General features: G+C 45.4%; 1 protein-coding gene across 2 annotated transcripts in view; it reads right to left on the reverse strand.

Moving 5' to 3' along the window:
• Window positions 1-15217, reverse strand: part of LOC119177993 (lipase 3) — a 293263-nt gene extending 278046 nt beyond the window's left edge. For both annotated transcript variants that reach the window (XM_075870167.1, XM_075870165.1), the window contains exon 1: window positions 15056-15217. In XM_075870167.1, the coding sequence (XP_075726282.1) occupies window positions 15056-15175 (120 nt within the window). In that variant the 5' untranslated portion in view covers window positions 15176-15217. The remainder of the gene's footprint in view (window positions 1-15055) is intronic.
• Window positions 15218-25116: the final 9899 nt, after the last annotated feature.

Raw genomic sequence — 25116 nt, forward strand, 5'->3', positions numbered from 1 at the left:
AATTTTTCTCATCACAATGGCGACAATTACATTGGCGACGCTAAATGTACGTGGGCTTTCTGCCAAACGGCGGCAAAACCAACTTTACCGTCCTAATATAGAACAAGATCTAGACGTCGTCGCTGTACAGGAAACTGAAGTAGAGAGTGAAGAGCACGCTGAGGGAATGGTGCAGCCTTTCACGAGAGTGTTTGATGTGTGCGTTTGTCACGCTGTGGGTACGTCTGCAGGGTGCCTCTTGTTAATTCGGCAGAGCCCTAATGCGAATGTGGAGTCCGTAACTACCTGCGAGGAGGGTAGTTTTATCATATGTGATTTATCCTTACTAGGAGAAAAATGGAGAATGATATGTCTGTATACGCACCCAGTGTCATTCAAGATCGAATGAAGTTTTAAATGCGAAGCATTTGTTTGCTAACTTCGGCCACTTTGAGCGTATCCATCTATCCATCTATTTATCTATCTATTTATCTATCTATCTATCTATCGATCTATCTATCTATCTAGCCGCCTAGGACATTTAGCTTTCCTGGCCGTTTCGATAATAGTATCAATACCAAACATGGTATGGCATAACAGGACTCTATGAAAACATATTTGACTAGTCATAACAGGAAAATCATGACATGTATGTCATGAATGTCATGATTTACATTTCATGGTCCTGCCGCTCTTGCGGTGGTTTCACTCACATGACATGTTGCAAAGCTGGTATGGTATGACATGATTGCATGCCGAACACAAACGACTGACCCTAACATGAAAATAATGACATGCGTGTCATGTAACAACATGACTACATACCACACTCATGATGCCCTCGCGGCCGATTCGCTAGCGTCACATATGTCAAATTTGGTATTACGGATAATGAATGACGAAGGTATGTGATTGGTACAAACATGATAATCACGAGATGCATGTCATGTAACAACATGACTACGTGCCACGCTCATGATACGATGGCGGCCGTTTCGCTAGCTTTGCACCAAATTGGGTATTAAGGAACGCAAGTGGATGACGAATGTATGGTACTGGAGCAAACATGATAAACATGAGGTGCGTGTTTTGTAGCAACATCACTACATGCTACGCTCATGATGCGCTCGCGGCTGTTTCACTAGCTTCAGATGTACCAAACTCGGTACTACGCAACGCGAACAGACTACATAGGTAAATGACACATCCAAATATGATAATCAAGACATACGTGTCATGTAACAACATTAATACATGTCACACTCATGATGCGCTCACGGCCCTTTCGCTAGCTTCACATATGCCAAGTTTTGTATTACGTGACGTCAATGGATGACGAAGTTATATGACTGGTGCAAACATGATAATCATGAGATGCATGTCATGTGAGAACATGACTTCATACCACAGTCAAGGCGCCAATACATTTCGACGTGACGCGTTGCGCGTGCTCGCAGGCGTTCACTTCGACGCGTCACGCCGGCGTTGCCACGCCAGGCGCCGGTCTTGTCATATACTCGCAGGCGCGCGCCGCGCTGCGTTGCTTTGACGCATGTGCGTTTTAGCGCGTCCAGCGTCCCTCCGTCAAGAAAAGAGGGAAACGCAGTGTTGTCTGGGTAACGCATCAGCACTAAATGCAGCATGTCGCATTTCGCGCCTTTTGTCGTCATGCCGCGCCGACGGAGGCTGGTCGCGCCGGTCGCACCTGGCGTCAGACTATAGAGTGTTCGCGTTCTGCTAACGTAGAGTCACTGTTTCCAGCGTGCGCGCGCGTCAACGCTACATTCGAGTATATTGGGCCCTTCATGATGCGCTCGTGGTCATTTTGTTAACTCCACAGATACCAAATTGGGTGTTGCGTGACGCCAATGGATGACGAAAGTATATGACAAGTGCAAACATGATAATCCTGACACACGTGTCACGTAAGAACATGGCAACATACCATGCTCATGGTGTGCTCAAGGCCATTTCGCTAGCTCCACATATACTACATTTGGTATCACATGACGTGAATAGATGACGAAGGTAAACGACACATCCAAACATGATAATAATGACACGTAAGTCATGTACGGCATCATTTACCTCCACCTTGTAACCTTGTGCTGATTTTGGAGTGACATATCAACCTTCCCCATTCGTGCTTCGCATATCATTGATTCCCTCTGCACGCGGGATCCGCCATTTTTTTTACTTGATGTGTATTTGAAATTTGAACGTAAACTAATTTTGCCGGGAATTTCAACTGCGTTTGTTCGAGTTTAGATCAATCAAGTTTCAGGTCATACAGAGATTCAAGCACCACCGTCCTCATCGATATGGTGGCGAAGGCTCAGCTATAGGACGTGGGTGAGTGTCTTTGCAGTGGAAAAGGGGTTGTTTACCCTTTTTCAGCGTTCGAGCCATGCTGGACTTGACAGAGTAAACCTGCATTCCGAAATCATCTCTTCGTGTCATGATTGTAGAGTTACACCTGTTACGTTTAGTGATCATTGTTTGGTTTCATTCTCAGTGGGTAAGCATAGGAGGAATAACAAACATTTCTCTTGGGACCTCTGGAAATTTATTTTAAAGCTAATACAGGATGAGGAGTTTAATCGCATTTTTATTGAGGGCATAGACGACTTAGCAAGTAGAACACTTGAATCCTGGGGACATAAGTGGAAGCTATTTAAACAGACCATTAAACTGAACGCACTTGAGAGAGCCAGTATCCTGAGGCATACTGAATAAGAAATTGAAGTGCGCTTGCGTGAAAACTTGCAACATTTAGTAGCGGAAGAATGTACCCAGGCCAGTACATTTTCAGATGAGATAAACAGAACTAAACAGAAGCTATTGTTGATAGACCAAAAGCGTTATCTCGGAGCACTGATTCGAGCTCGAGCAGAAAACTTGGTAGCGGGAGAAACGCCAACAAAGCGAGCTCTTGGAGCTGAGAAGAGACATGCATGTAAACTTGAAATAAGAGAAATATAATATAAAGGAACAAAGCACCATACGAAAGAAGCAATTTTCGGTGCGTTTTACAAATATTACAAAGAGTTATTCACACCAATTAGTGTACACGCAGATTGTTTTTAATAGCGATTTCATTTCATTAATGCCAAGACTTGGTGATGAAATGAAGGAAATTATAGAATTGCCAATAACAGAGCGATAAGTTGAAAAAGCAATTGACAGGTTAAACAATGGTAAGTCTCCAGGACCTGATGGCCTGGGTGCGGCCGTATACAAGGAATTCAAAGATATACTTTCCCCTATTTTGAAGGGGGTATTTAACGAGGCTTTTAAATATAAACAACTTCCACCATCGTTCTTCTCAGCCCACACGGTCTTAATACCTAAAATAAAAGATCCCGCGAAGTTAAGAAGTGTTACTGCATATAGACCAATGAGCCTAACTAATGTTGACTATAAAATATTGATGAAAATATTGGCCATCACACTTCAGACAGTTATGACAAAACTGCTTGGGTTCCACCAAACTTGTGGAATAAAGTGAAGAAAAATAACGACCAACAGAAACATAGCACGATCAATCCTAGAAAGTTGTGTCGCTATGCATCTCAATGTTGCCATGCTTCGAATTGACCTCGAAAAGGCATTTGATCGCGTGCCGCACGACTTGCTCCTTTCATTACTTGAGCACATTGACGTAGGGAGTTTGATTAACGACGGAGTGCGCATGGCTTACACTGGATGCACGACAAGATTGGTAATAAATAAAGCTGCGGGTGAGCGTATACCGGTGCCACGGTTAGTGAGACAGGGCTGCCCGCTATCGCGCCTGCGTTTTGCTATTTTCATTGAACCTTTCTATTTAAGCGTAATTATTAACAGTGCAATAAGCGGCTTTAAATTGCATGAAGCTGAGCTTAGCCTCCTTGCATACGCAGAGGATATTGCAGTTTTCTGTACAAATTATGAGAATATAATGCATGATGTAAATGCCGTGAAAACTTTTTGCCAGGTGAGTGGTAGTGCTCGATAAGTACTTTGGTTTGGGCTAGTTGGTTCATAGTGCTCAGATAGAAAGGGCAGCGCAAAAACTCCGGAAAAAAGAAGACTTGGGACTGTCCTTTTTTTCCCCCGAGTTTTTGCGCTGCCCTTTCTATGTGAGCACTATGTGAGTGGTAGTGCCGTGAACTCAGATAAGTGCCTTGGCTTCTGTCATGGGGAATGGAACGTCACACCAAGAAGATTTCTCAGCATTCAATGGCAGGAAACACCGGTGAAGTATTTAGGAGTGCCACTGTAGTTATATCACGACAGTGAATTGTATTGGAAAAAAAATAAACACAGGCATTGTGCAATGATGTAGAGATATGGAAAGGTTGGGGTATTTCGATATTCGCACGGTCCACAACGTGCAACTTGTTTCTGGTGAGCAAGCTGCGGGAAGTAATGCAGGTTTGGCACTGCAGTACAATAAGTGTACAGAAAATACACAGAGTATTTGCAGTTTTCATTTGTAGTTCTGTCTGGGAAAGATCAAGCCACACAAATCTCCTCCGAAAAGTTCGAGATGGCGGGCTCGGATTAGTTCATTTGTACATAAGAGAACTTGTCAATCGTTTCCTTTTTCTGCATGATGAAGATGACCCTTTTTTGAGAACTGTTATGCAACTAACGTTATCTAGAGTGCTGCAGGGATTTCTCGTATTGACATCGAATGTGCACGGACCAATACAGGGGTATTTAAAGGAAGTTGTTCCGTCTTTCCACTTTTTACCAGTGAGATTTTCTTTAGAATATCTGGCTGAAGTATCACGTAAAAAATGGTATAAAGACCTTGTCGATGTTTTACTGCCTGTACCATTGTACCGTCAACTATATAGTGTAGGACCCGGACAGGGTGTTCTGAAACGTGTTAAAAGAATGGTTGTAGTGCCAGGGGTCAAAACTTTTTTCTTTAAATTACATACTGGTACCTTACCAGTTGAAACGTGGTTGCAGGATAGGGGAACATTCGTCCCATGGAGCACACATTGCCACTTGTGTAGAAATCGGAAACAATTGAACACGTGTTCATAGATTGCTGGAGCGGGGTCTTTTTCTGGAACATATTGAGAGAACCTTGGGAAAGGAATTACCGTTAAGTCCACACGGCATCCGTCTTCTTTCGGTTAAAAACGAGGCAGGCGTACCTTACGATTTAATCATGCTTCCAGGCCTGCACGGTATATGGAAAACTTGATGTGTCTTTGAAAACGCGGATGTAGAAGTGCTATCTGTGCGCCAATATTTTTGCGAATCTGTGTGCCATTTTCTTGAAGTGCTGAAGGGCCAAGAGGATGTACCAGACTGGATTGTGTGCATTGAGCCATTGTTACGAATGCCCAAGTATTGATGAGTAGCCATCTAAGAGCTGACGGTACCTTATTGAATTTCGTGGATGTATTTTTGACACACTTGTATTTTGACCAATACGTAAATATTTGAAATGTGAACAGTCTTAATATGTAAGGCAATAAACAAAAAAAAACGGCGTAGCTCAGTGGTAGAATATTGGGCTGGCACCCAGCGGACCCGGGTTCAAGCCCCACTGTGCCGTTGGTGCTTGGTCATGCTTGCCTAAACCAAGTTTGACAACAAGCTACAAGCGCCGTCGTAACTCAGTGGTATAATATTGGACTGGCACCCAGCGGACCGGGGTTCAAGCCCCACTGTGTCATAGGTGCAAGGTTTTTTTTTTAATTCACGCGATGTGGTTACGGACACCGGCTGCGGCGGCGGCGGAGGCGGACAACAACTGCACGTGACCGGAAAAGTGATCTCATTACAGCTTTTGCTGTAAAAAAGAATGAAGGAATTTGCGGGGGTTGTTTCTCCCCCAGAGCTTCACCTACTCGCCATAATTCCCTTTATGGACATGGTATGATTTCTCTTATTTCTCCCATCGTGGCTTAGCACTAAATAGTGGATTTATTTTTCGGCTGATCACAATACGACCGGCACGAAAAAGTAATCCAAAATATCACAATCATTCACCCTTTGTTTCAAAATCACCTACACCTGATTGTGGGATCGTGACTCAGACACTCCATACAAACACTCATAACCACGAACTTTCAAACAGCGCGCCTTAGATCCACACGTAAGTGGCGCCCCATCAAAATATTTGCCAACGACCACTTTCAACTGCTGAATTCATAGTACAATAATATAAGAATGCAATTACGGTGTTTTAGTACTTTTCGGGTCATTTTTGTTGCAAATGTGGACAAAAACAAATTTTTTTTCTTATGACAACCCTACGTGAGTAGCGCCACGGCCATAGTTTCGGCCAAAGTTTATACACCTTCGACATAAGCACTCTAAACCACCGACTTGTAGGAGACGAGGATATGTTCTCTGTGCTGTCGTCTTGCCTTGGGCTGCGCATGCAGTACCTGCACACACGGTATACGCTTGGATGTAACATATGTAATAGGCGCCTCCCTTCGATAAAAAATGTCTGCAACGGCAGGAAATTATGCGTATTCGAAGCGCAGACCGTTTGGCTATCACTGTGTTGTGTACAGGTGCAGGTAGAATCAGCACAAGTGGAACAATTTGAGCGAAATCGTGTCTGCAGCACATTACGCCACGCGATGAGTGCAGGTGTGATATGTTCGCGCTGCGCAGCTTTCCGTCGTCGCCTGAATTGCAGAAGGAGTGGGTGTCATCAGCAGATCGAAAGAACCTCCGCGTGTCGCTATCGTCACGCCTCTGTTCAGGCCACATCGTTGGCGCGAAGAAAACTGATGAGAACAACGTTCTTGTTCTGCGTCTTGGATACTGAAAAACGGTACAGACTGAGTCACACGTATCTAGAACGAACAGCCGGCCACTTTAATTGTCATTTCTCACAAAAATATGAAAATGCTTATGCTGAAATAATACGTAACAGAGCTGCACCGCATATGCGGGTAACCCTCGCTTTCTAGGCGTTTCGACTGGGCCAGGAGACTAGCATCCAAGACATGGTTGCACAGTCGAAGCGCCTAGAAAGTTAGGGGTACCCGCGCCCTTTGTTCATTTCTGTGGCGGAGGCAATGCACAGGGAAAGGAAACGTATGGGCATTGGCTGCAACAGAGAGGGCACCACAGCGGAAATGCGGGAAAAGGTGGCGGTCATTCCGTATATGAGCTCTGTGTCACACCACCCAAAGAAAATAGGACAGCGCCTCAACGTGAAGGTGGTCTTCAGTGGCCCTGAGAAGTCGTCCCAGTTGACAAACAGGACCTGTCCCGTAAAGAGAAACTGAAAGCAGTGCATTATTAGGCATAGGACGCAGTTTGACGACTGTGCGCTAGGCGTGGTGTAGATTATCGCATTGTCTTGCGCCGCAAGTTGCGCGGGCCAGACGGGCAGATGCCTAAACGAACGCTTACAGGAGCATGCCAATAATGTTCGTAATGACAAAGATGGCTTCCTGATGCAACACGTGAGCACGTCTGGGCGCACTCTGCTGTCCGAAAAGACACTTCTCCGTAAAACTAAAGAACAACATGAGCGTATAGTTTGCGAGGCTGCTCAAATGGCGCTTGAAAGAAGCCCGTGCGTAAGCAAGCCATCAGTTGCTCTGTCAGAAAAAGAGCTATGTTTTTTGAGGTGCGAGGGTCGGTGCAGCAGGCACGTTGATTGTCGATGATATTTCGTATCTTTAAATCTGTCATTCTTCTCACTTTTATTGTTCAGTCGGATATACTAACAGCCTTCTTGACAATAAAATGTTAGTTGGAAGTCAGCACTTTTCCCTTCCTTTTTCTGTCCACCGTGTATTTTTTCGCGCTGTTAAACTTCAAGGTATACAGTACCACAGAGAGGTAGCTCTTATAAGGAAAGCGTAACTTATACTTTTCGTAAAACGGAGTCGCTGAGTGCCATTTTATTAACTTGGGCAAAATGAGCACAGAGAAATTAACAAAAAAACACCCATGTGCTAGATTTAAAAATGGTTTAAAGAACATAGACGTTCTAAATTCATTCGGACGCCGTACATTACTGTTGTATAATTTCACAAAAAATGTCACCATCTTCTTATACTGCTTAAGCGTTTGTATGGCCTTGTTATTGAGTGACTGAAGCAAGCGGTCAGTCTAGGATTGAAAAAATTGAAAAATTAAACTTATTCTTCCCATAAAATAAGCAAACCTTTCTTTAATCACTGCCATATATGCACGTAATCCTTCTATGAAAGCTTTCTGCAGATCTCTTATGAGCTTTTGATAGTTTAACGGGTGCACGAACATGTGCGTACGCGGTAAACATCAATGTAACGCAAAGCGCTGTCAACCGCGAAGCGCTCATGACGAGACTTATGGACTGTCCCACAGTTAATGAGGAACAAAACGAGGCAATAAATGCGCATGCGTATTCGGTGCGATCAGTGGCACCGAACGTGTGGCACCGATATGAGGGCGTTCTATGAAATTCGCTTCTCTTTCTTTTAGAGTATTCAGAGGAGCAAGAGGTTGATGAGTAGTTCATTCGTGCAATCATGGGCATGAATAGGCGCGCATTTGTCACTTTTGCTTTCAACAAATTATAGAGCAGATTAGTTTCGTTTTTTTATTAATCACTAAGCAATTATTAGCGAAACAAGTCACAGCCTAATGAACACTGTCTTGTAGTAGTGACAACGCTTTATTTTAACAGACGTGTTTGGTTAAAGGAACAGTGACGTCTGCGTACAGACATACGAGACATTTTGAAACTGAAATAGTAAAATCATTTATGAATAAAATAAATAAAAAAGGAAATAAAATGTATCTCTATTGTACACCAATTTTAAAGGCAAGCCTGCTGCTGAAACGCAACCGATTGTCTAATTGAACTATCTGGAAACGGGCATAAAGAAAATATCAAGAAAGTCGTAGCATGGTCGTAGAAAGTCGTAGCAAGAAAGTCGTAGATATCCAAAAATAAAGCTCAGGCAAACATAGGTTCCAAAGCATCATGCAGCTCATCAGAAAATTCTTTAATTAGATCAATGAATCTTTTACCTGCGACAAAACTGACGATTTGAAATAAGAGAAATTCTTCTAGACACGAAATCTTGCATGGCAATAACAATTCCTCAAGTACTTGGGATGAGATAGCCAAACTGATATATGTCGATAACTGCCAACACTATGTTTTAATAAACCTTCAAGATGAGCTTTACAATTTCTGTTTTTAAATCTGATGGCAAAGAAGCTGTCTCACAGAATCCATTAAACATGAAGAGCAAAATCTTTGATGATGCGTCAAGATTGCGCTGCAGCAAAGATACAAAGATACCATCAATACCTGCTGGTTTTTCCCGTTTGAAACCAGAAACTATTCTAACCAGTTCGTCTTTTGTTAAATTTGGGAGGAAAGCAGAGACAGGTATTGATACAAATATAATAATAATATAATTTTAAAGATAACATTTATAATAGCAATGTGTATAACAATAATATTAATATTAACATTTTACGTCCCAAATTTCACCATAATATAACAGACACTGTAATGATGGTCTCCTGAAATTTCAACCATCTGGTGTTCTTGGACCATCACCACGATTTCACACCTTCAGGTACACATTCAGTGCCAGAACTGCTCGCGCATGTTCAGGCACTGAGTGTGTGCTTGAAGGCTAAAAAAAAGGCAGCTGCTGGGAAGTAATAACCCAAATTAAAAGCTGCATACTTGTTCGAAGCTGAAGCTCCCGAGCCTAAACAATACCACCTAGACTATGTGAATAGTGTAGGTGGTGTTGGCCTAACTGGCTCCTTTCCACTACTTTTGCAGATCAGCCATAGAGAAACATACCATATAAAGAGTGGCCACTGAAGCCTTTTTACGGCCCAGCAAGAAAGGGTCTGACTAACCGCCAGTTGGTGTACTCGTCCCCGCTTTTACTTTTTTTTTTTGGTAAGACAAGTAATAGCCTCCTTATGAGGACAATTATTACCTAAGTTTGGCATCAATTTTTCGCAAAGAAGAAATTTTGTTAATTTCTGCAGTTTCAAATATCTGCTCAACATCATGTGCCACGGCGAACATTTAATGCTTCACAACAGAAAACTGTAAAGTATGACAAGATAGTACTGTCTTTCTGCATTTGTTTTGCACAAAAAGGCACATTCATGTTGTCTAGATTTACTGTACATGTATTTCCTTTCAGAACGAAGTGTGTAGCATAGTGGTAAAGACCCTTGCTGAGGGCACTGATTCAAATCCCAGCGTCGGAAAGCAAAAAATTTGTTATTTCATCTATGCTGAAGATATTACCGGGTCTGACCAAATACTCGTGACGCTAAAAGCAGCACACTAGCTGGGCCGCAGGGCCCTACGGGAGTGTCCGCTCTTTATGTATGATTCGCAATGGATCAGCTAGCGAAGAAATCTGGTCCCGCATGGGCTTGCCCGCTATCGAAGTGTGTCACGACACATGTATAATTCACTCATGCGCTTGCGAGAGTTGATTTCTGCGAATGTGCTGTGCCGCATAGTTGATCTGCCTGACGAAGGTAAGCGATGTATTTCCAGATTCCTTAGGTTTCTTCAGCGTTTGACCCAAAATATAATAGGTAATGCGAAGCACGTGAGCAGATCCCACTGCACAACTCACGCGGCTCCAACAAATTTCGCCGTTACGTGTTTTTAAGGGACCCACCAGAACCTTTGGAGTCTTTTCGTAAGCTGAAAAAAAATGTCGTCGCAGCTGTCGCTTTCACAATCAACAACACTAATGCCTGTCGCACTGAACTTGATGAGAGCCGCAGCATCCGCTAATCACCGGGTACCTGTTAAAGCTTTCACCACATGGAGCATGCATTCAGACATTCCCGCTATTGTATTAAACCTTCACAATTACCTAAAAAGAAAAACTATTCATTCTCGTCTTTGCGTTGTCAAGCATTTCAAAGTTTGTGAGAATAACAGCTGCATGCATGGCGTTCGCTCGCGCTTTGTCGTCTGCAACGAGGAGACTCTTGCTGCAGTTGCGCCACCTGGACCGGAAGTAAGTTTTGCGCCGTTGCCAGTGTATGGCAGAGGCGGCGAGTTTCATGATTCTACAGGTTCAACAAACTTGGGCTCCTACGATGGCTGCTTCCCACGTGATCACCGATAATACGGCAAGCAAGGAAAATCTAGGAGGCTGTGCTTATGTGTAGGACAATGACAACGAGCATGTTATGCAGACATACTTGAATGGTATTTAACTATGGCGTAATGGTCTCAATTTGTCTCTGAGTGCCCTCGTATCTTTGGAATGGAATTACGGCAAGTTGCGAGTCCTCGGAATGGAATCGGAATGAAATGAAGGTGCCCATTCCGCAACACTGTTACCCACCAGATATTCAGAAGAGTTGTTAGGTCACCTCAAGAGCTTGTGGATAAATGAAGTAGCCACAGATGCTTCTGTAACAGACGTGAAGGCCGGAGTGGGAATCTATTCAACGGATCACAGTTGGTCTTTTTTCTCTTCGCTTTCCCGACTTCACACCAATATTCCAGGCAAAATTCGTGGCAAATGTTCTTGCATTATGTAAACTCCCAAAACACATTTCTTCAGTAGTGGCGCGAACAGACTGTTTGTTCGTGTGCACTGCTCTAGCAACATCTCACACGTCGAGTTGCCTTGCAAAACTTAATTCGTATATGATAAATCAAGTGCGAAACGTCCTCTGAGTTTGGGTACCAGGCCACACTGGATTAGAAATAAATGACGTGGCAGAAATTCTAGCAGCAGTATCCGTTAAAAAACCTGTCCTAAATGTACCATCCCACAATAACACGTTCGCGTAATTATGCAACTTTTTTCTACACGAGGAACATACCAAATTTTCCGCACTAAGCGACAGAAGTTTCCACAACCTTAGCTATCCGTGGAATAGCTCATGGTGTCGCATAAAAAAATTGGAAGTAACCTTAACGAAATTGCGATGCAGATTACCATCATTATATGTTTACTTACACAGGCTTAAATTCAATCTTTCCCCCAATATAACTTTTGTAATGAAGCAGAAACAATCCAGCACCTCTTTATGGAATGTCGAAGGAGTCAAAAGCTAAGGCAAAGATTTCTGAAACCACCTTTTCAATAAAGTGGCCTTGAGCTTTCTACATCGCCATTGCTCTCTCTGGGGGCGTCGGCACCAAGGCACTGCAACATGGGTCATTCACGTTGCTGTATTGCATTCTTTTTAAAAATTGAAAAGATTGTCCTGTTAATACTATCAGAGTCAATCTAAAACATTATCATTCATTTATCCGCTCACTTAAACAATATCGATTTAGTTTATATGCTCAACTTTAAGTAGCGTTGCATTAAAAAACACCACAATTATGACAAATATTTTTCTCTCTTCTTTGATTATTTTTTCCGCGTAATTTTGCCGTATTTTTCTCCTCTCGCTTTCTGCTTTTTCATGTTTTTATTTTGTTTGACGAAGTCTACTGCCGCACGCCTCGTGGCAGATCCCCCGTGGTGGGCTGTGCCATTCTCCTGGGAATCATCATTGTCATCATCATCCGGCTAATTTGACTTTGGGTTTTGGCGAAAAACACGAAGACAGCGTTTTTTGCACCACTGACCTTGAACACGCTCTTTCACTGTCGCAAGTTGTTGTCATCTTTTGTTCGCGTTGCACCGTGTCAATATAAAAAAGTTTTGGCCACGTATTTCCTTGCTTCACTGCAAAGGGCGCCGAAAGACAATAGTTTTCTGTCTGAAGGCCTGATGGAAGAAGTGCGAAGAAATTAATGTTTTTAGAACGCACAGTCTCTGGCAGAAACAATCAAGTTTTTTTAACACTTGGAAGATGGGGTTAAGCTTTCGCCATTATGCACACACCAAAATTTCTGCGTTTAAGTATCCTGGAGTACCAAGAGTGCTTTCTTGCGGGCAAATTCTCCTCATTCGATGTCGTTAACTCGTTCGTGGCGTAAGTTTTGTCCACAGGTCCTCATAAAAACTGTGAGACCCACGGGACGGCATTATGCTCTCCCTTAGTTGAGTACCTAGTACTCTAAAACGTTACATACTTTTTTGTAAACACAGAAAGACTATCGTCTTAACAATACATTTAACAAATGCTGCTTATCCAAATTCCCCATATGTTAACTTCCTGAAAAACAGCTCATTTGTAAACTCCTCAAAGATATCCAGTGACTCTGAGGTGCATGACAGCGGGCGAGTGGTTGAGACGGCAGCAGCAGAGTGCATGATCAGGAAAGTGTGGCCGTGTCCGTAAATAAATAGTTGAAATGGTTAGCTTTCATTACACAAGATGGCAAGTAACTTACGCTGATAATGTCAAGTGGTATTCGTAAACATGCGTGGGCACGAAAGTTCGAGTTGGATTGGTTTCTCTGCACAGAACATGAAACATGAGGGGGCACAGAGAAAGAAGGCGTGCATCCTCCACTGCCATTTAGTGTAGCCTACCAGATTTTTTTCTTAGGATTAGAAGCTGTCTATATATCACTTTGAAGTCATTGAGTAGTATAAAAGGTTTGTGCTTGTAGGTGTTGTATATAAATATCGCACAATTATGATTGACGTTAGTCTATTGAGAGGTTGCGCGTAGCCAGTGGGTGGCACGCCGAGTTCACCCCCCCCCAACGACATTTTCTTCGCCATGTTACGGAGAGCGAAAAGTTACCATTTTAAAAGAGCTCCCCCCCCCCCCCCAAAAAAAAATTCTGGCTATGCGCCTGCTGGTTTATATATTATTGCTTTACAATTATATTTGTTGTTTAAGTATTGTAGGCCTAGTTTTAATTCACATACATATTTGGCCGGTGGTATAGCAATGGCTTTCTAACCACCATGACCGCACAGCGAACAGTGAGCTTCGACGATAAAGCTAGGCCCCTGGGTCCATAATGTGTGCGCTCAAGTCGCCGACTACTACAAAGGGTTGTGGCTCTAGGTTTTTGTGTCGTTCCATCACAATGTGATTGATTGTAGTATATTATAAACATTTGTTGCGTCTCACATTCACAAATCTTAGCGTGATGGCCGACGCTGACAAGGCTAAGGTCTCAGGAGCTTGACCCGGAAAACATCATTGCTGGGCACTTGCGAAATTGCTGACCACTGCCTTCTGCCATCTGGAATATACATTCGAACCGAACTGTGGCGATTCTAATAAGAGAGCTCCTGATGTAACGCCTTCTCGGCTGAAATTTTTCGCCGGTGCGTACTTCGTCGAGAACTGAGCACCGCTCTCAACTTCCGTCATACAAACCCGGCGATCATTCAAAACACTTTGTTCATTGACGCGACTATTGCAGTTGCACACTAGGTTGTAGTCGCGAAATGAATTCGTTGTGGCGGCTTTGACGCTCGATAGATAGATAGATAGATAGATAACTTTATTGTACACCGAGGGAGGAGAGTCGGGTTTTACCCCGACGCCCCTGCGGGCCGCTCCCACGTTGGAACAGGCAGGGAGTACCTGCCTGCGGCATCGTGGGCCCCTTGGATTGCCCGAAGCTGACGCTCGATAAGAACCATCCACTTTGCGAGCATCTAGACTTCAGTCCCAACTCAAGCGAAGCACAAACAATGGTAGTCGAAACAAACTGCTGGAACCGAAGGACGGTAACGCTCGTATAGAGCATTGCGGAACTCTCGGTTTCTTGGCATTTACTGAATATCGAGTAAATTCATATCTTGGAGTATTTTTCACGTCAAAAACAACTCCTATCTCTAATCATTGTGATTCGTGCTAACTCGCCTTCAGTTTCCCATACGAGGATAAAGGCATTTATAGTGATGACAATGTACACACGTATTTGCATGAAACTACGTTTCCGATGTTGGTTATTCGTTCTTGAAATAATGGGCAAGGATGATAACTGGAGTGACGCAGGAGTTTCAGACTAGTAAATACAAAGGGTCATCGCAAGTGCCGAATACCCTATTTCTTCTGCTTCATATCAGAAATATATGCTTCTCCCCGTCTGTCTTTTGGGACGGCTTTTTGCTCTCTCTATTAGTAGAGTACCAAGTGCTCTAAATCGTTGGGCAACTTTTTTCTAAGCACACAGAACAAAATGGACGACTACTAGCTAGAGCAAAGCAGACGAATGGCTTACGATGGTCGTGCACACGTCGGGGTCGTTAGCGTTGTTGTTCAAGATCTTCGATGTGAAGTTTAGAGCAAGGCTGATGCTGCTCATGATTAATCCTGGAACGACTTGCGCCACGGCCACCATCTCTCAGCCACGGGTGCAGTATATGCCTGAGTGGTGCTCTGCTTGCCGTCAATACACGGTTGGGCCACAACGCACGAGCAGCTATGCAAATGACGTGTCCTTGTGTCCGAGAAGCTTCGCTGCCTCCTTCCCCGCATGCGTCGCTATTTTTGCATATTGTGACGCCGCTTCTCGCGCTGCTACACTCGTTCCTCAGCTGATGCTTGCCTGACTTATTGCCGATGCGGGGTAGGCCTAATGGCACGACTGCAGCCCATCAGGAAGGTTTGACCACTCTTGTGGGGCGTCCAGTTTTGTAGTCCTGAAGTGTGACTGCCACACATTGTTGATGAAAAACAAGCAAGTAATACGCATACATATGCGTGATTTCACATTGCTTTACGTTATCGCTGCGGGTCCATCATTAGGCAGAAGATAACACCGTTGCTTTAGGAAGCTCTGTAACGTAGTGGGCATCTAATTTCCGATTACCTGAGGCGCTCTAACGCACTGCCAACGTTAGGCACGCCAACGTTCTTGAACTTACTATCTAAAAATGATAATAACAATAATAATGCGTTTCAACGCAGCTAGTTCATTTTTATTTTATTTTCATACACTGCCGTATCATGGCGAGATACTGCAGGGGTGGGTACAGAATTTGCTTGCAAATCCGGCATAAAATAAAACAAATCAGCATAAAAAGTTCACAGGCAATAAAAAAAAGTTATACAAATTCGCGTATAAAAATCAACGTTGAATCAATTAACATTTGTTGGGTGGTAGAGAAAGGCACCAATACACAAAAAACACAGTACTCATTTAGAACGAGACCAGACTGATGAATGCTTTCTACAAATTGCGCGGGTGGTAGCTGGCGAAGCGCGCCGTCTAGACCGCTCTAGAGTGCGACTGTGGGTGGGAAAATGAGTCTAAACTATTTAAACGCGGGCAGAATGAAACATGATTTTAAGTGGTTTATAGCAAGGAGTATCACGAGTAGAACGCTTTACAAATGAGACTGGCCCCACCATCACTGATGATTCATGTACAATCTTGTGTAGAGTGACAAGCAGTTCGCCCGTGCTTCAGTGTTTCAAGCAATAAATTATGTGCGTGCGATGAAGGAGAGAAGTGGCGACCGTATCTGTTGTATATGAACGTTATGTACGGTTTAAGTAGAATAATTTACGAAGGCATAGGCGTACCAGCCGGGGGGGGGGGGGGGGGGGCAGGAAGACGTGAGCGCCACCACTGTGAAAAGTTGGGGGGGGGCTGAGCCTTTTAGGCAGCGGTCGCTGTCAGCCGCAGGATGGGAAACCGACAACTAAGGCGAAGTTTTCCTTCACCACAGTAATCACTCCATTTTGTTACGAGGAAATCAAAATGTTACCAGAGAATGTTTTATTGAAGTTAACTGTTTATTAAATTTCTGGTGTGACGATTCTCCTTGAATGTTCCTCGCGGTGCGGGCCGCCTATGCGACTCCTTGGCGCCTTGTACTGTAGCATCGCAAAGCGGGCTACAGTACAAGGCGCCAAAAGCGTCTTGTACTTGCTTTCTTATGGATGGGAACGAGCAATCGTTTTATGGACCAGTCAGATCATTGGCTTCTTCAGGAAAATTGTTTTCTTTCATGAAAAATGTATAGCCTCATCGATGTTTCATCAAAGCTGCTGTGAGCCAATGATTGTGACAAATTTTTCTAAATGTTTTGGTTCTGCCGCAATCGAAGCGCCACAAAAAGGTTTGCGCTTCTGTCTCTGATAAATCTGATCAGCCTTGCATACGGTATACCTAGAAGCAATGGCAGAAGTTTGCAAAGTGGCGAAGAATAAAGCAGTGGACTCGAGTACAGTGGGAAGGTCAGCTTTTGAGCTTATCCCGCAGCTTGACCCATCGAACCAGGAAGAAAGTGAAAGACCGGTGTTTTTTTGCATTATGAAGGCCTAATTAGACGTCGGGCTAATTGGTTTTCATTCAACTTGAATTGTTTAACCATATGGTGTAGTAGCGCAATTTTCACGGGGACAAAGAAGACAAGAACACACGACACTCGCTACACTCGCAACTAATTTTATTTCAGAAGCAGCACATCATATATAACCCATAACCCTAGCGACACAGAAAAGAACTACAAACATTGAATCATTGCCAACAGAAGCTTTTGCGCAGACTCAAGCGATAGTACACGGCAGTTACGCTTACACTTTAAGATGACATAACTAAAAACAGCCCTGGGTAACATCAAATAAAAAAAACAAAAAAATTTTGCGGGAATTCACACGTGTTTGAAACAACATTTTGAAACGACAAAAAGGAGAGTATGACACATGCAAACACTGATCTCAATTAAGTCCTTCGAGGTAGCTGGCTTCTCGGTCACTTAACGAAACCGATGACTGACTAATGCATCCTTCTTTTCTTTTTTTTAATGTGGAAGGCTTCGACAATTTCTCTGGTTAGTTGGTTTCCATGACGGAAGACTACGGTCGTGTCACTCAACAGTGGTGAGCAGCCACACTGGGAACAGTGTCTCTTTATGTGAGAATGAATGTCAGTTCTTAATGATCGCTTGTGTTCTAAAAGTCGGGTGTTCAAACATCGACCCGTCTGGCCGATGTATACCTTTCCACACGTTAGCGGCAAGCAATACACGACTGATAGGCTACACTTAACAAACTTTGTTGTGTGATTTACCGTACAACTACCAGCATTAGTGTTTACTGCTATGGAAACTTTACGGTCTAGTTTGGAACATATTTTACTAAGCTTGTTAGGTGCCGAAAAAACTAGTTGTAGGCCATAGCGATTACCTACGTTTTTTAAGTTATGGGCAATCTTGTGCGCGTATGGAACTGACACTATGTTCTTCCTGTTTTCATTACTTGTCATTTTTTATGAAAGTTGTTGCGTACGTGACTAATCAGCTTGTTAGCCGATCTACACAACACGTGTTTTTCGTACCCAGCATTTTTTAGCCTGATAATTTGTTGGTTGAAGCTTTCGCTAATTTTTTCTGGACATGACTTTGTTAAGGCTGCTCTCAAACATGAAAAGGCTATGCCACTCTTTACAACTTTAGAATGTGCCGATCGGTAGCTAAGTAAGGGTTTTTCCGTTCGCGGATTGTATGACCAGCATACATGTTCTGCTGTGGCATCTAACTCAATATCCAAAAACTGCAGTTTGTGATTGACTGGTAATTCATGCCGTGTACTATCGCTTGAGTCTGCGCAAAAGCTTTTGTTGGCAATGATTCAATGTTTGTAGTTCTTTTCTGTGTCGCTAGGGTTATGCGTTATATATGATGTGCTGCTTCTGAAATAAAATTAGTTGCGAGTGTAGCGAGTGTCGTGTGTTCTTGTCCTCTTTGTCCCCGTGAAAATTGCGCTACTACACCATATGGTTAAATGATGTCTCACCAACTAGCCCAGCTCTCAACCCTACTAAACTTGAATTGTCTTTTACTCCTCTGACAGAAAAGAAGCGCATATGCGCAGCGCTGCTTAGTTCTCTCCATCTCAGCAAGGATGATCTCACAGAGATGTACACGCGCACATACACTCTAAAAAGTTTTCCGGACTAACTGCGCACTTACCACAAGAAGGGCTTTTTGCTATTTCAAAAGACGAAATGTGTGCAAAAGATTGCACACGGCACACCTCAAGGAGGGGCACTTTTCTTTTTGTGGAGTAAAGCACCCGTTATTCGGCATAACTGCAGGAATGTTCCCGCCCGTGCCTACACAAGCCTGTTTCATTTCAGACGGTTCTGTAGCGTGCTGTAGTGTAGTGGTTAGTAAACGCGCATGCTGACTGAATGGTCGTGAGTTTATTGATTGATATGTGGGGTTTAACGTCCCAAAACCACAAAATTTTGACTACCTGGGGGTTCTTGACGTGCACCCGATATGTTGTGCACGCGGGCATACATCATTTTCACCTACATCAAAAATGCAGCCATCGATAAGTTGATATATATATATATATATATATATATATATATATATATATATATATATATATATATATATATATATATATATATATATATATATATATATATATATATATCCCGCCTGACGAGTGACGTAAATTGCTTCCCCCCCCACTTGCGAAAGATTTGGTACGCCACTGTACGAAGGACTTTCAAGTTAATGCGGTCGATGTGTTTGTGGCTTCCTGTTCAAACGCAGCACGGAGTCTATCAGTCGTTGCCGCTCTAAGTGGCGGCAAACGTCGTAGCTAAACAGACCTTCCAAACAATTACCCAGCTGCAGATTGACACGTGCGTCAGTGACACATCCGGGAGCATCAGTGAATATAATATGGACTGCCTTTCTTGGGTGTTGGCATTGCAGCACCACCTAACTTCTTGACCAGCTGTTTACGAGCGTGTGCGCGAAGAGGCATGCTGTAGGATTTATATGTAAATTTCTCATAACAAATTAGCTGTAGGCTATTAAGCAAATCCAGCCCATAGCCTGTAAGCGGCATAAAAATTCTAATGCCTATAGGGAACCAGCACTGGAGTTTCAAAGGCCGCCCTAGTCATCAAAGTGCGTACTTCTCAGTCGCTCCCGCTGACGAGACTAGTGGCTGGTAAAGGCGGTGCGGGCACGCATGGCCACACAGCCTCAACGTGCGTGCCGGCACCCCGGCCGCACTCAAGCAGGGGACACATGAGCGAATCGGCGACGCTCTTTCACCCTCCACTAACGTGCAGCAGGGGTCCCGGCACATGCGTTAAAGGCTGTGCGGGTACCGCGTGGAAAGGCCGATTACGTGCGGCTGGGGTCTCGGCACATGCGTTGAGGCTGTATGGGTACCGCGTGGAAAGACCCGATTACGTGCGGCTGGGGTCCCGGCACAAGCGTTGAGGCTGTGCGGGTACCGCGTGGAAAGGCCGGATTACGTGCGGCAGGGGTCCCGGCGCATGCGTTGAGGCTGTGCGGGCACCGCGTGGAAAGGCCCAATTACGTGCGGCTGGGGTCCCGGCACATGCGTTGAGGCTGTGCGGGTACCGCGTGGAAAGGCCCAATTACGTGCGGCTGGGGTCCCGGCACATGCGTTGAGGCTGTGCGGGTACCGCGTGGGAAGTCTCAATTACGTGCGGCAGGGGTCCCGGCGCATGCGTTGAGGCTGTGCGGGCACCGCGTGGAAAGGCCCAATTACGTGCGGCTGGGGTCCCGGCACATGTGTTGAGGCTGTGCGGGTACCGCGTGGGAAGTCCCGATTAGGTGCGGCTGGGGTCCCGGCACATGCGTTGAGCCTGTGCGGGTACCGCGTGGAAAGGCCCGATTACCTGCGGCAGGGGTCCCAGCGCATGCGTTGAGGCTGTGCGGGAATCACGTGAAAAGGTCCAATTACGTGCGGCTGGGGTCCCGGCACATGCGTTGAGGCTGTGCGGGTACCGCGTGGAAAGGCCTATTACGTGCGGCTGGGGTCCCGGCACATCGTTGAGGCTGTGCGGTTACCGCGTGGGAAGCACCGATTACATGCGGCTGGGGTCTCGGCACATGCGTTGAGCCTGTGCGGGTACCGCGTGGAAAGGCCCGAATACGTGCGGCAGGGGTCCCGGCGCATGCGTTGAGGCTGTGCGGGCACCGCGTGGAAAGGCCCGATTACGTGTGGCTGGGGTCCCGGCACATGCGTTGAGGCTGTGCGGGTACCGCGTGGAAAGGCCCAATTACGTGCGGCTGGGGTCCCGGCACATGCGTTGAGGCTGTGCGGGTACCGCGTGGGAAGTCCCCATTACGTGCGGCTGGGGTCTCGGCACATGCGTTGAGCCTGTGCGGGTACCGCGTGGAAAGGCCTGATTACGTGCGGCAGGGGTCCCAGCGCATGCGTTGAGGCTGTGCGGGCACCGCGTGAAAAGGTCCAATTACGTGCGGCTGTGGTCCCGGCACATGCGTTGAGGCTGTGCGGGTACCGCGTGTAAAGGCCCAATTACGTGCGGCAGGGGTCCCGGCACATGCGTTGAGGCTGTGCGGTTACCGCGTGGGAAGCCCCGACTACATGCGGCTGGGGTCTCGGCACATGCGTTGAGCCTGTGCGGGTACCGCGTGGAAAAGGCCCGAATACGTGCGGCAGGGGTCCCGGCGCATGCGTTGAGGCTGTGCGGGCACCGCGTGGAAAGGTCCGAAGGGCCTTTACACGCGCTTCCCGCACAGCCACCACGCACGTGCCGGGACCCCTGCCACACGCGAACGGGGGACAAATAAGCCAATTAGCGATGCTCTTTCACCTTCCACAGCGTAGCCAATTGGCTTATTTGTCCCCCGCTTGCGTGTGGTAGGGGTCCCGTCCCGACACGTGCGTTGCTGCAGTGCAAAATGCGCGCGGAATGTCCCTAAGGGCCTTTCCATGCACTAGCATCACAGCCGCAATGCACGTGCAGGGACACCACCGGCACTCAAGTGGAGGACAAATGAACGAATCGGCGACGCTCTTTTACCTCTGCATGGGTGCGGTAGGTGTGCCAGCACGTGCGTGGCGGCTGCAGGTATGCTATTGTGTGGAAAGACACTGAACAAAATCAAAGGGCGCTGGTAATACTGCTGCATTTTCAAGTGCTACAATACGTAGAAAGAGGTAGGACGTGTCCCTCTGCGTTATTCCTTCTTATCCATGTCAATATAGGCAACCGAAGCTCAAGTTTGCGGACCGACGACAACGCGGCGCCTGGTCCTGGCGGCGAGCTCCGGAAATGAGGAGAGACGCGGGAGAAGTCGCCGGCGAGTGCGAGTCAGTGTGTTTCGCCGAAACGGGAGCGCGTGCGACACACGCGCAATGCTTTCTCCAGTCGGTGCAGGCGCTGTGCCGTCAGCTTGGCACGCTAAAACGAGACGCTCGCTGTGCGAAGTTGCTTTTCCGCGATGGAAGAAGCGCCCCCACGGAAGCGTCGGCGAGGTCTGAAGTATTGCTGTGTTGTGGGCTGCCAAAGCAATGCAGACAACACCAAGAGACGCTCTCCACGTGTAAAGCTGTATCAGTTCCCCAGCAAGTCACAGCCCGCGAACACAACCACGTTCACGAGAGATAGAGTGAGCATGACATGAGAGCCAGAAAAAAAACGAGGTGAGTGCTTCAGACTGACTCACTGTGGTTAAACTTCAGCTTACTGCTTCGTGGTGACATCAACGGCTCATGCGCCCATGACACGGAGGACATGACTCTAAACTTTTCAAACCGTATAACTTTAATTTCTATTTTTTAGCGCGCTGAAAACGTTTTCACATGACAGTACATGTCTGCTACTCCTAGATACCACATCAAAACAACAATTATATGGTTTCTATAAACACAGTACATCAACACAGTACATCGATAGAGTACGCGGCTTCATGACGGTAGAATGAGACATACCTCGCGGCATACGGTGTACACGGTATTATCATGGAGGACCCGAGAAATATATTTCGCAGTGACTCGGGCGTCTTCGTCTTCCGTCGTATGCTCCAAATCATAAACTTGACTAGCGAGCTTTACTCGTTTTATTAGTTTCGCTTTTCGGAAGTGCTTGTCCAGCTGAGAGATTTTCATGAAGCCGCACTGCAGGCGGTACATTGTGAGTTGACTCAGACGATAGTTATAGCGCGAGAACAAAACGACGACACCGAGACAAGAAGGAGACGAAGGACACGAGCGCAAGCTGCCAGACTTCTAAGTGACTCAGACGCAGCGCGCGCCCTCTGCACGAACACGTAAGTGAGCTGCAGTGCATTGGCTGGAAGTGAACACGCGTGCTATACATCTCCGATATCTACTTTTCTACCAAAGATGGCACTGCCTGTTGTTATACAAACAAAGCAACAGACTTCCTGAAGCTTGGCTTTCTGGAGCCAGCCGATACGGTAAGCTTCCTTTTCAGCGGCTGCCGTGACTAAGTAACATCGAAATTCATGCCTTGGAAGAGAATTATCACATTTCTTCAATTTTCACTCGTCATTTAGTTCGCCTAACATCCAGTTTCTCATTTTCTGCTTGCCTGTGTCGGCTTAAATTAAAGTTGCCTGTTCAACATTGATAACTGCTAGGCTTGCCTGTGCCAAACAAGATATCATTATCAGGCATGCTGTAGTGTGGATATCGGGATTAATTGTGACTGTTTGGGGTTTTCTAATGCGCACATTTACCCATGTGTTCTCGGCTGTTTCTTGTATTTCACCCCCATCGAAGGGCGGCTGCCGAGGTCGGGAATCTATCCCGCATCCTCGGCATAGCAGCGCTTTACGACACATGCTGCCACGGTGGTTTGTTTGATCAACATCTCCATGCATTCATACCACGGACATGGCGTACATATGACGCCAGAAAAAAATTGCTGTTTTTGTTTCCTTCCTACAGATGTGGGCAGCGTGGTATCGTCGCAGTTCGGACTTATAACTGGGGACATGTTAGCCTGCACTAGCTTAACACAAAACCCATCACGCCACCAGAAAATAAGGACGAGGGAGTCGCCATCACAGCACTGTCCCTTCGATGCCGAGTATGCCTAAACGCAGTCCGCTTTGCAGACTTTCACTCCGTTTTATAGTGCTTTTGAGGTGAGAGTAGCTTTCGGGCAAAATTATTTATCTAAACTACAGTGCATTATTACTGGTGCAATGAATTTTCGAGATGTTCAGTTCAAAATGAAGCATGGCTGCGGCACACTGCTGCCGGTCGGCTAAGGGCGAGCGGCTGAGTTGTGTCGTGACTCTCCGCCAGGTGCTCTTTTTCGGTGCGCCACTTATTCAGCGCTGGCATATCTGGAACCTAGGCGCCGTCAGCAATATGCTCTCGCTCCTAGAGACGCAATGATTTGTTTTGAACTGCGAAAGCGTGCTTCGCTAGCATGGTAAGCAGTGGTTCTGGGACTTTAAAATGCAAAAAATCGCCTATTCACGGTGCGCCCGCTTATAAGAAATCATCTCGATACCAGTGCGCTATATTTGGATGCGAAAACAACCAGCAAAAACGGGTGGGATTGCTGAGATCTGCCTGTGAAATTTACAGCACATCGAGGTAATCGTGCCGGTGTGTTTTCACCTTTCACCGATTTCCATCCGCAACAAAAAGTGCCGAGCTTCGTTTCCAATGGATAAATGCCGTTGACAGAAAAGACTACGAGCATAATAATTATGCACAATTAAGCACAATTGCATGCTTAGGGGAGGTTTTCAGAGGCCTATAATGGGAAAAGTTAGGAATAAAGGTTTACGGAGAGTACCTTAAGAACCTCCACTTCGCCTATGACATTGCATTGCTGAGTAACTCGGGGGACGAATCGCCACTCGTGATTACAGAATTAGACACGGAGAGCAGAAAGGTCAAAAAATAATCAGAATCGTCAATAAATATAGCATAAACATGTCTTCGGTCGTTAAGGGAAACAACAATGTCATGCGTAAATTTAAGCAATTGTGTAGCCATCAGGAAAATAGGTCGTGTGCGTGTAGGTATTCTACGTAGTATTTGTTGATTATATGCTCCAAAAGTGTCGAGCTGGTATATAAAGGACAGATATTGCCTATTATTTGCTATTAGCTTTTTTCCGGACTTAAGGGCACGACGTTTGCTAATTTCCGCAGCTGGAGAATTGTTGCAGATATTTTTTTTCAATAATGCAGTAAGAATACTAGTACACAATACTGAGTACCACTTAAGAAATATGTTTGGCATACGGTCGGGGACAGAGTATATCGTAGCTTCAAAATTACTATTAGGTTATGCACTTCAAAGGCGCTCAATTCAGGATTGGGAAGAGCAGCTAGTTATGTGCACGCAGAAAATGAAGGGGCCACTATTGGTCGAAAAAAAAACAGATTTCAAGTATACAATAAAGGAATTTGCTATAGCTTCTGAATTTCAGGTGGATTGGCCATCAAAAATAAACATTGAGGGCATAGACGATGCAGGAGCAGTCGACCTCTAGAACCTGGATGGATGAAAGAACTTTATTAGAGTCCAATAGGT

The sequence above is a fragment of the Rhipicephalus microplus genome, chromosome 1 (genome assembly GCF_043290135.1).
Source record: "Rhipicephalus microplus isolate Deutch F79 chromosome 1, USDA_Rmic, whole genome shotgun sequence".
Lineage (NCBI taxonomy): Eukaryota > Metazoa > Arthropoda > Arachnida > Ixodida > Ixodidae > Rhipicephalus > Rhipicephalus microplus.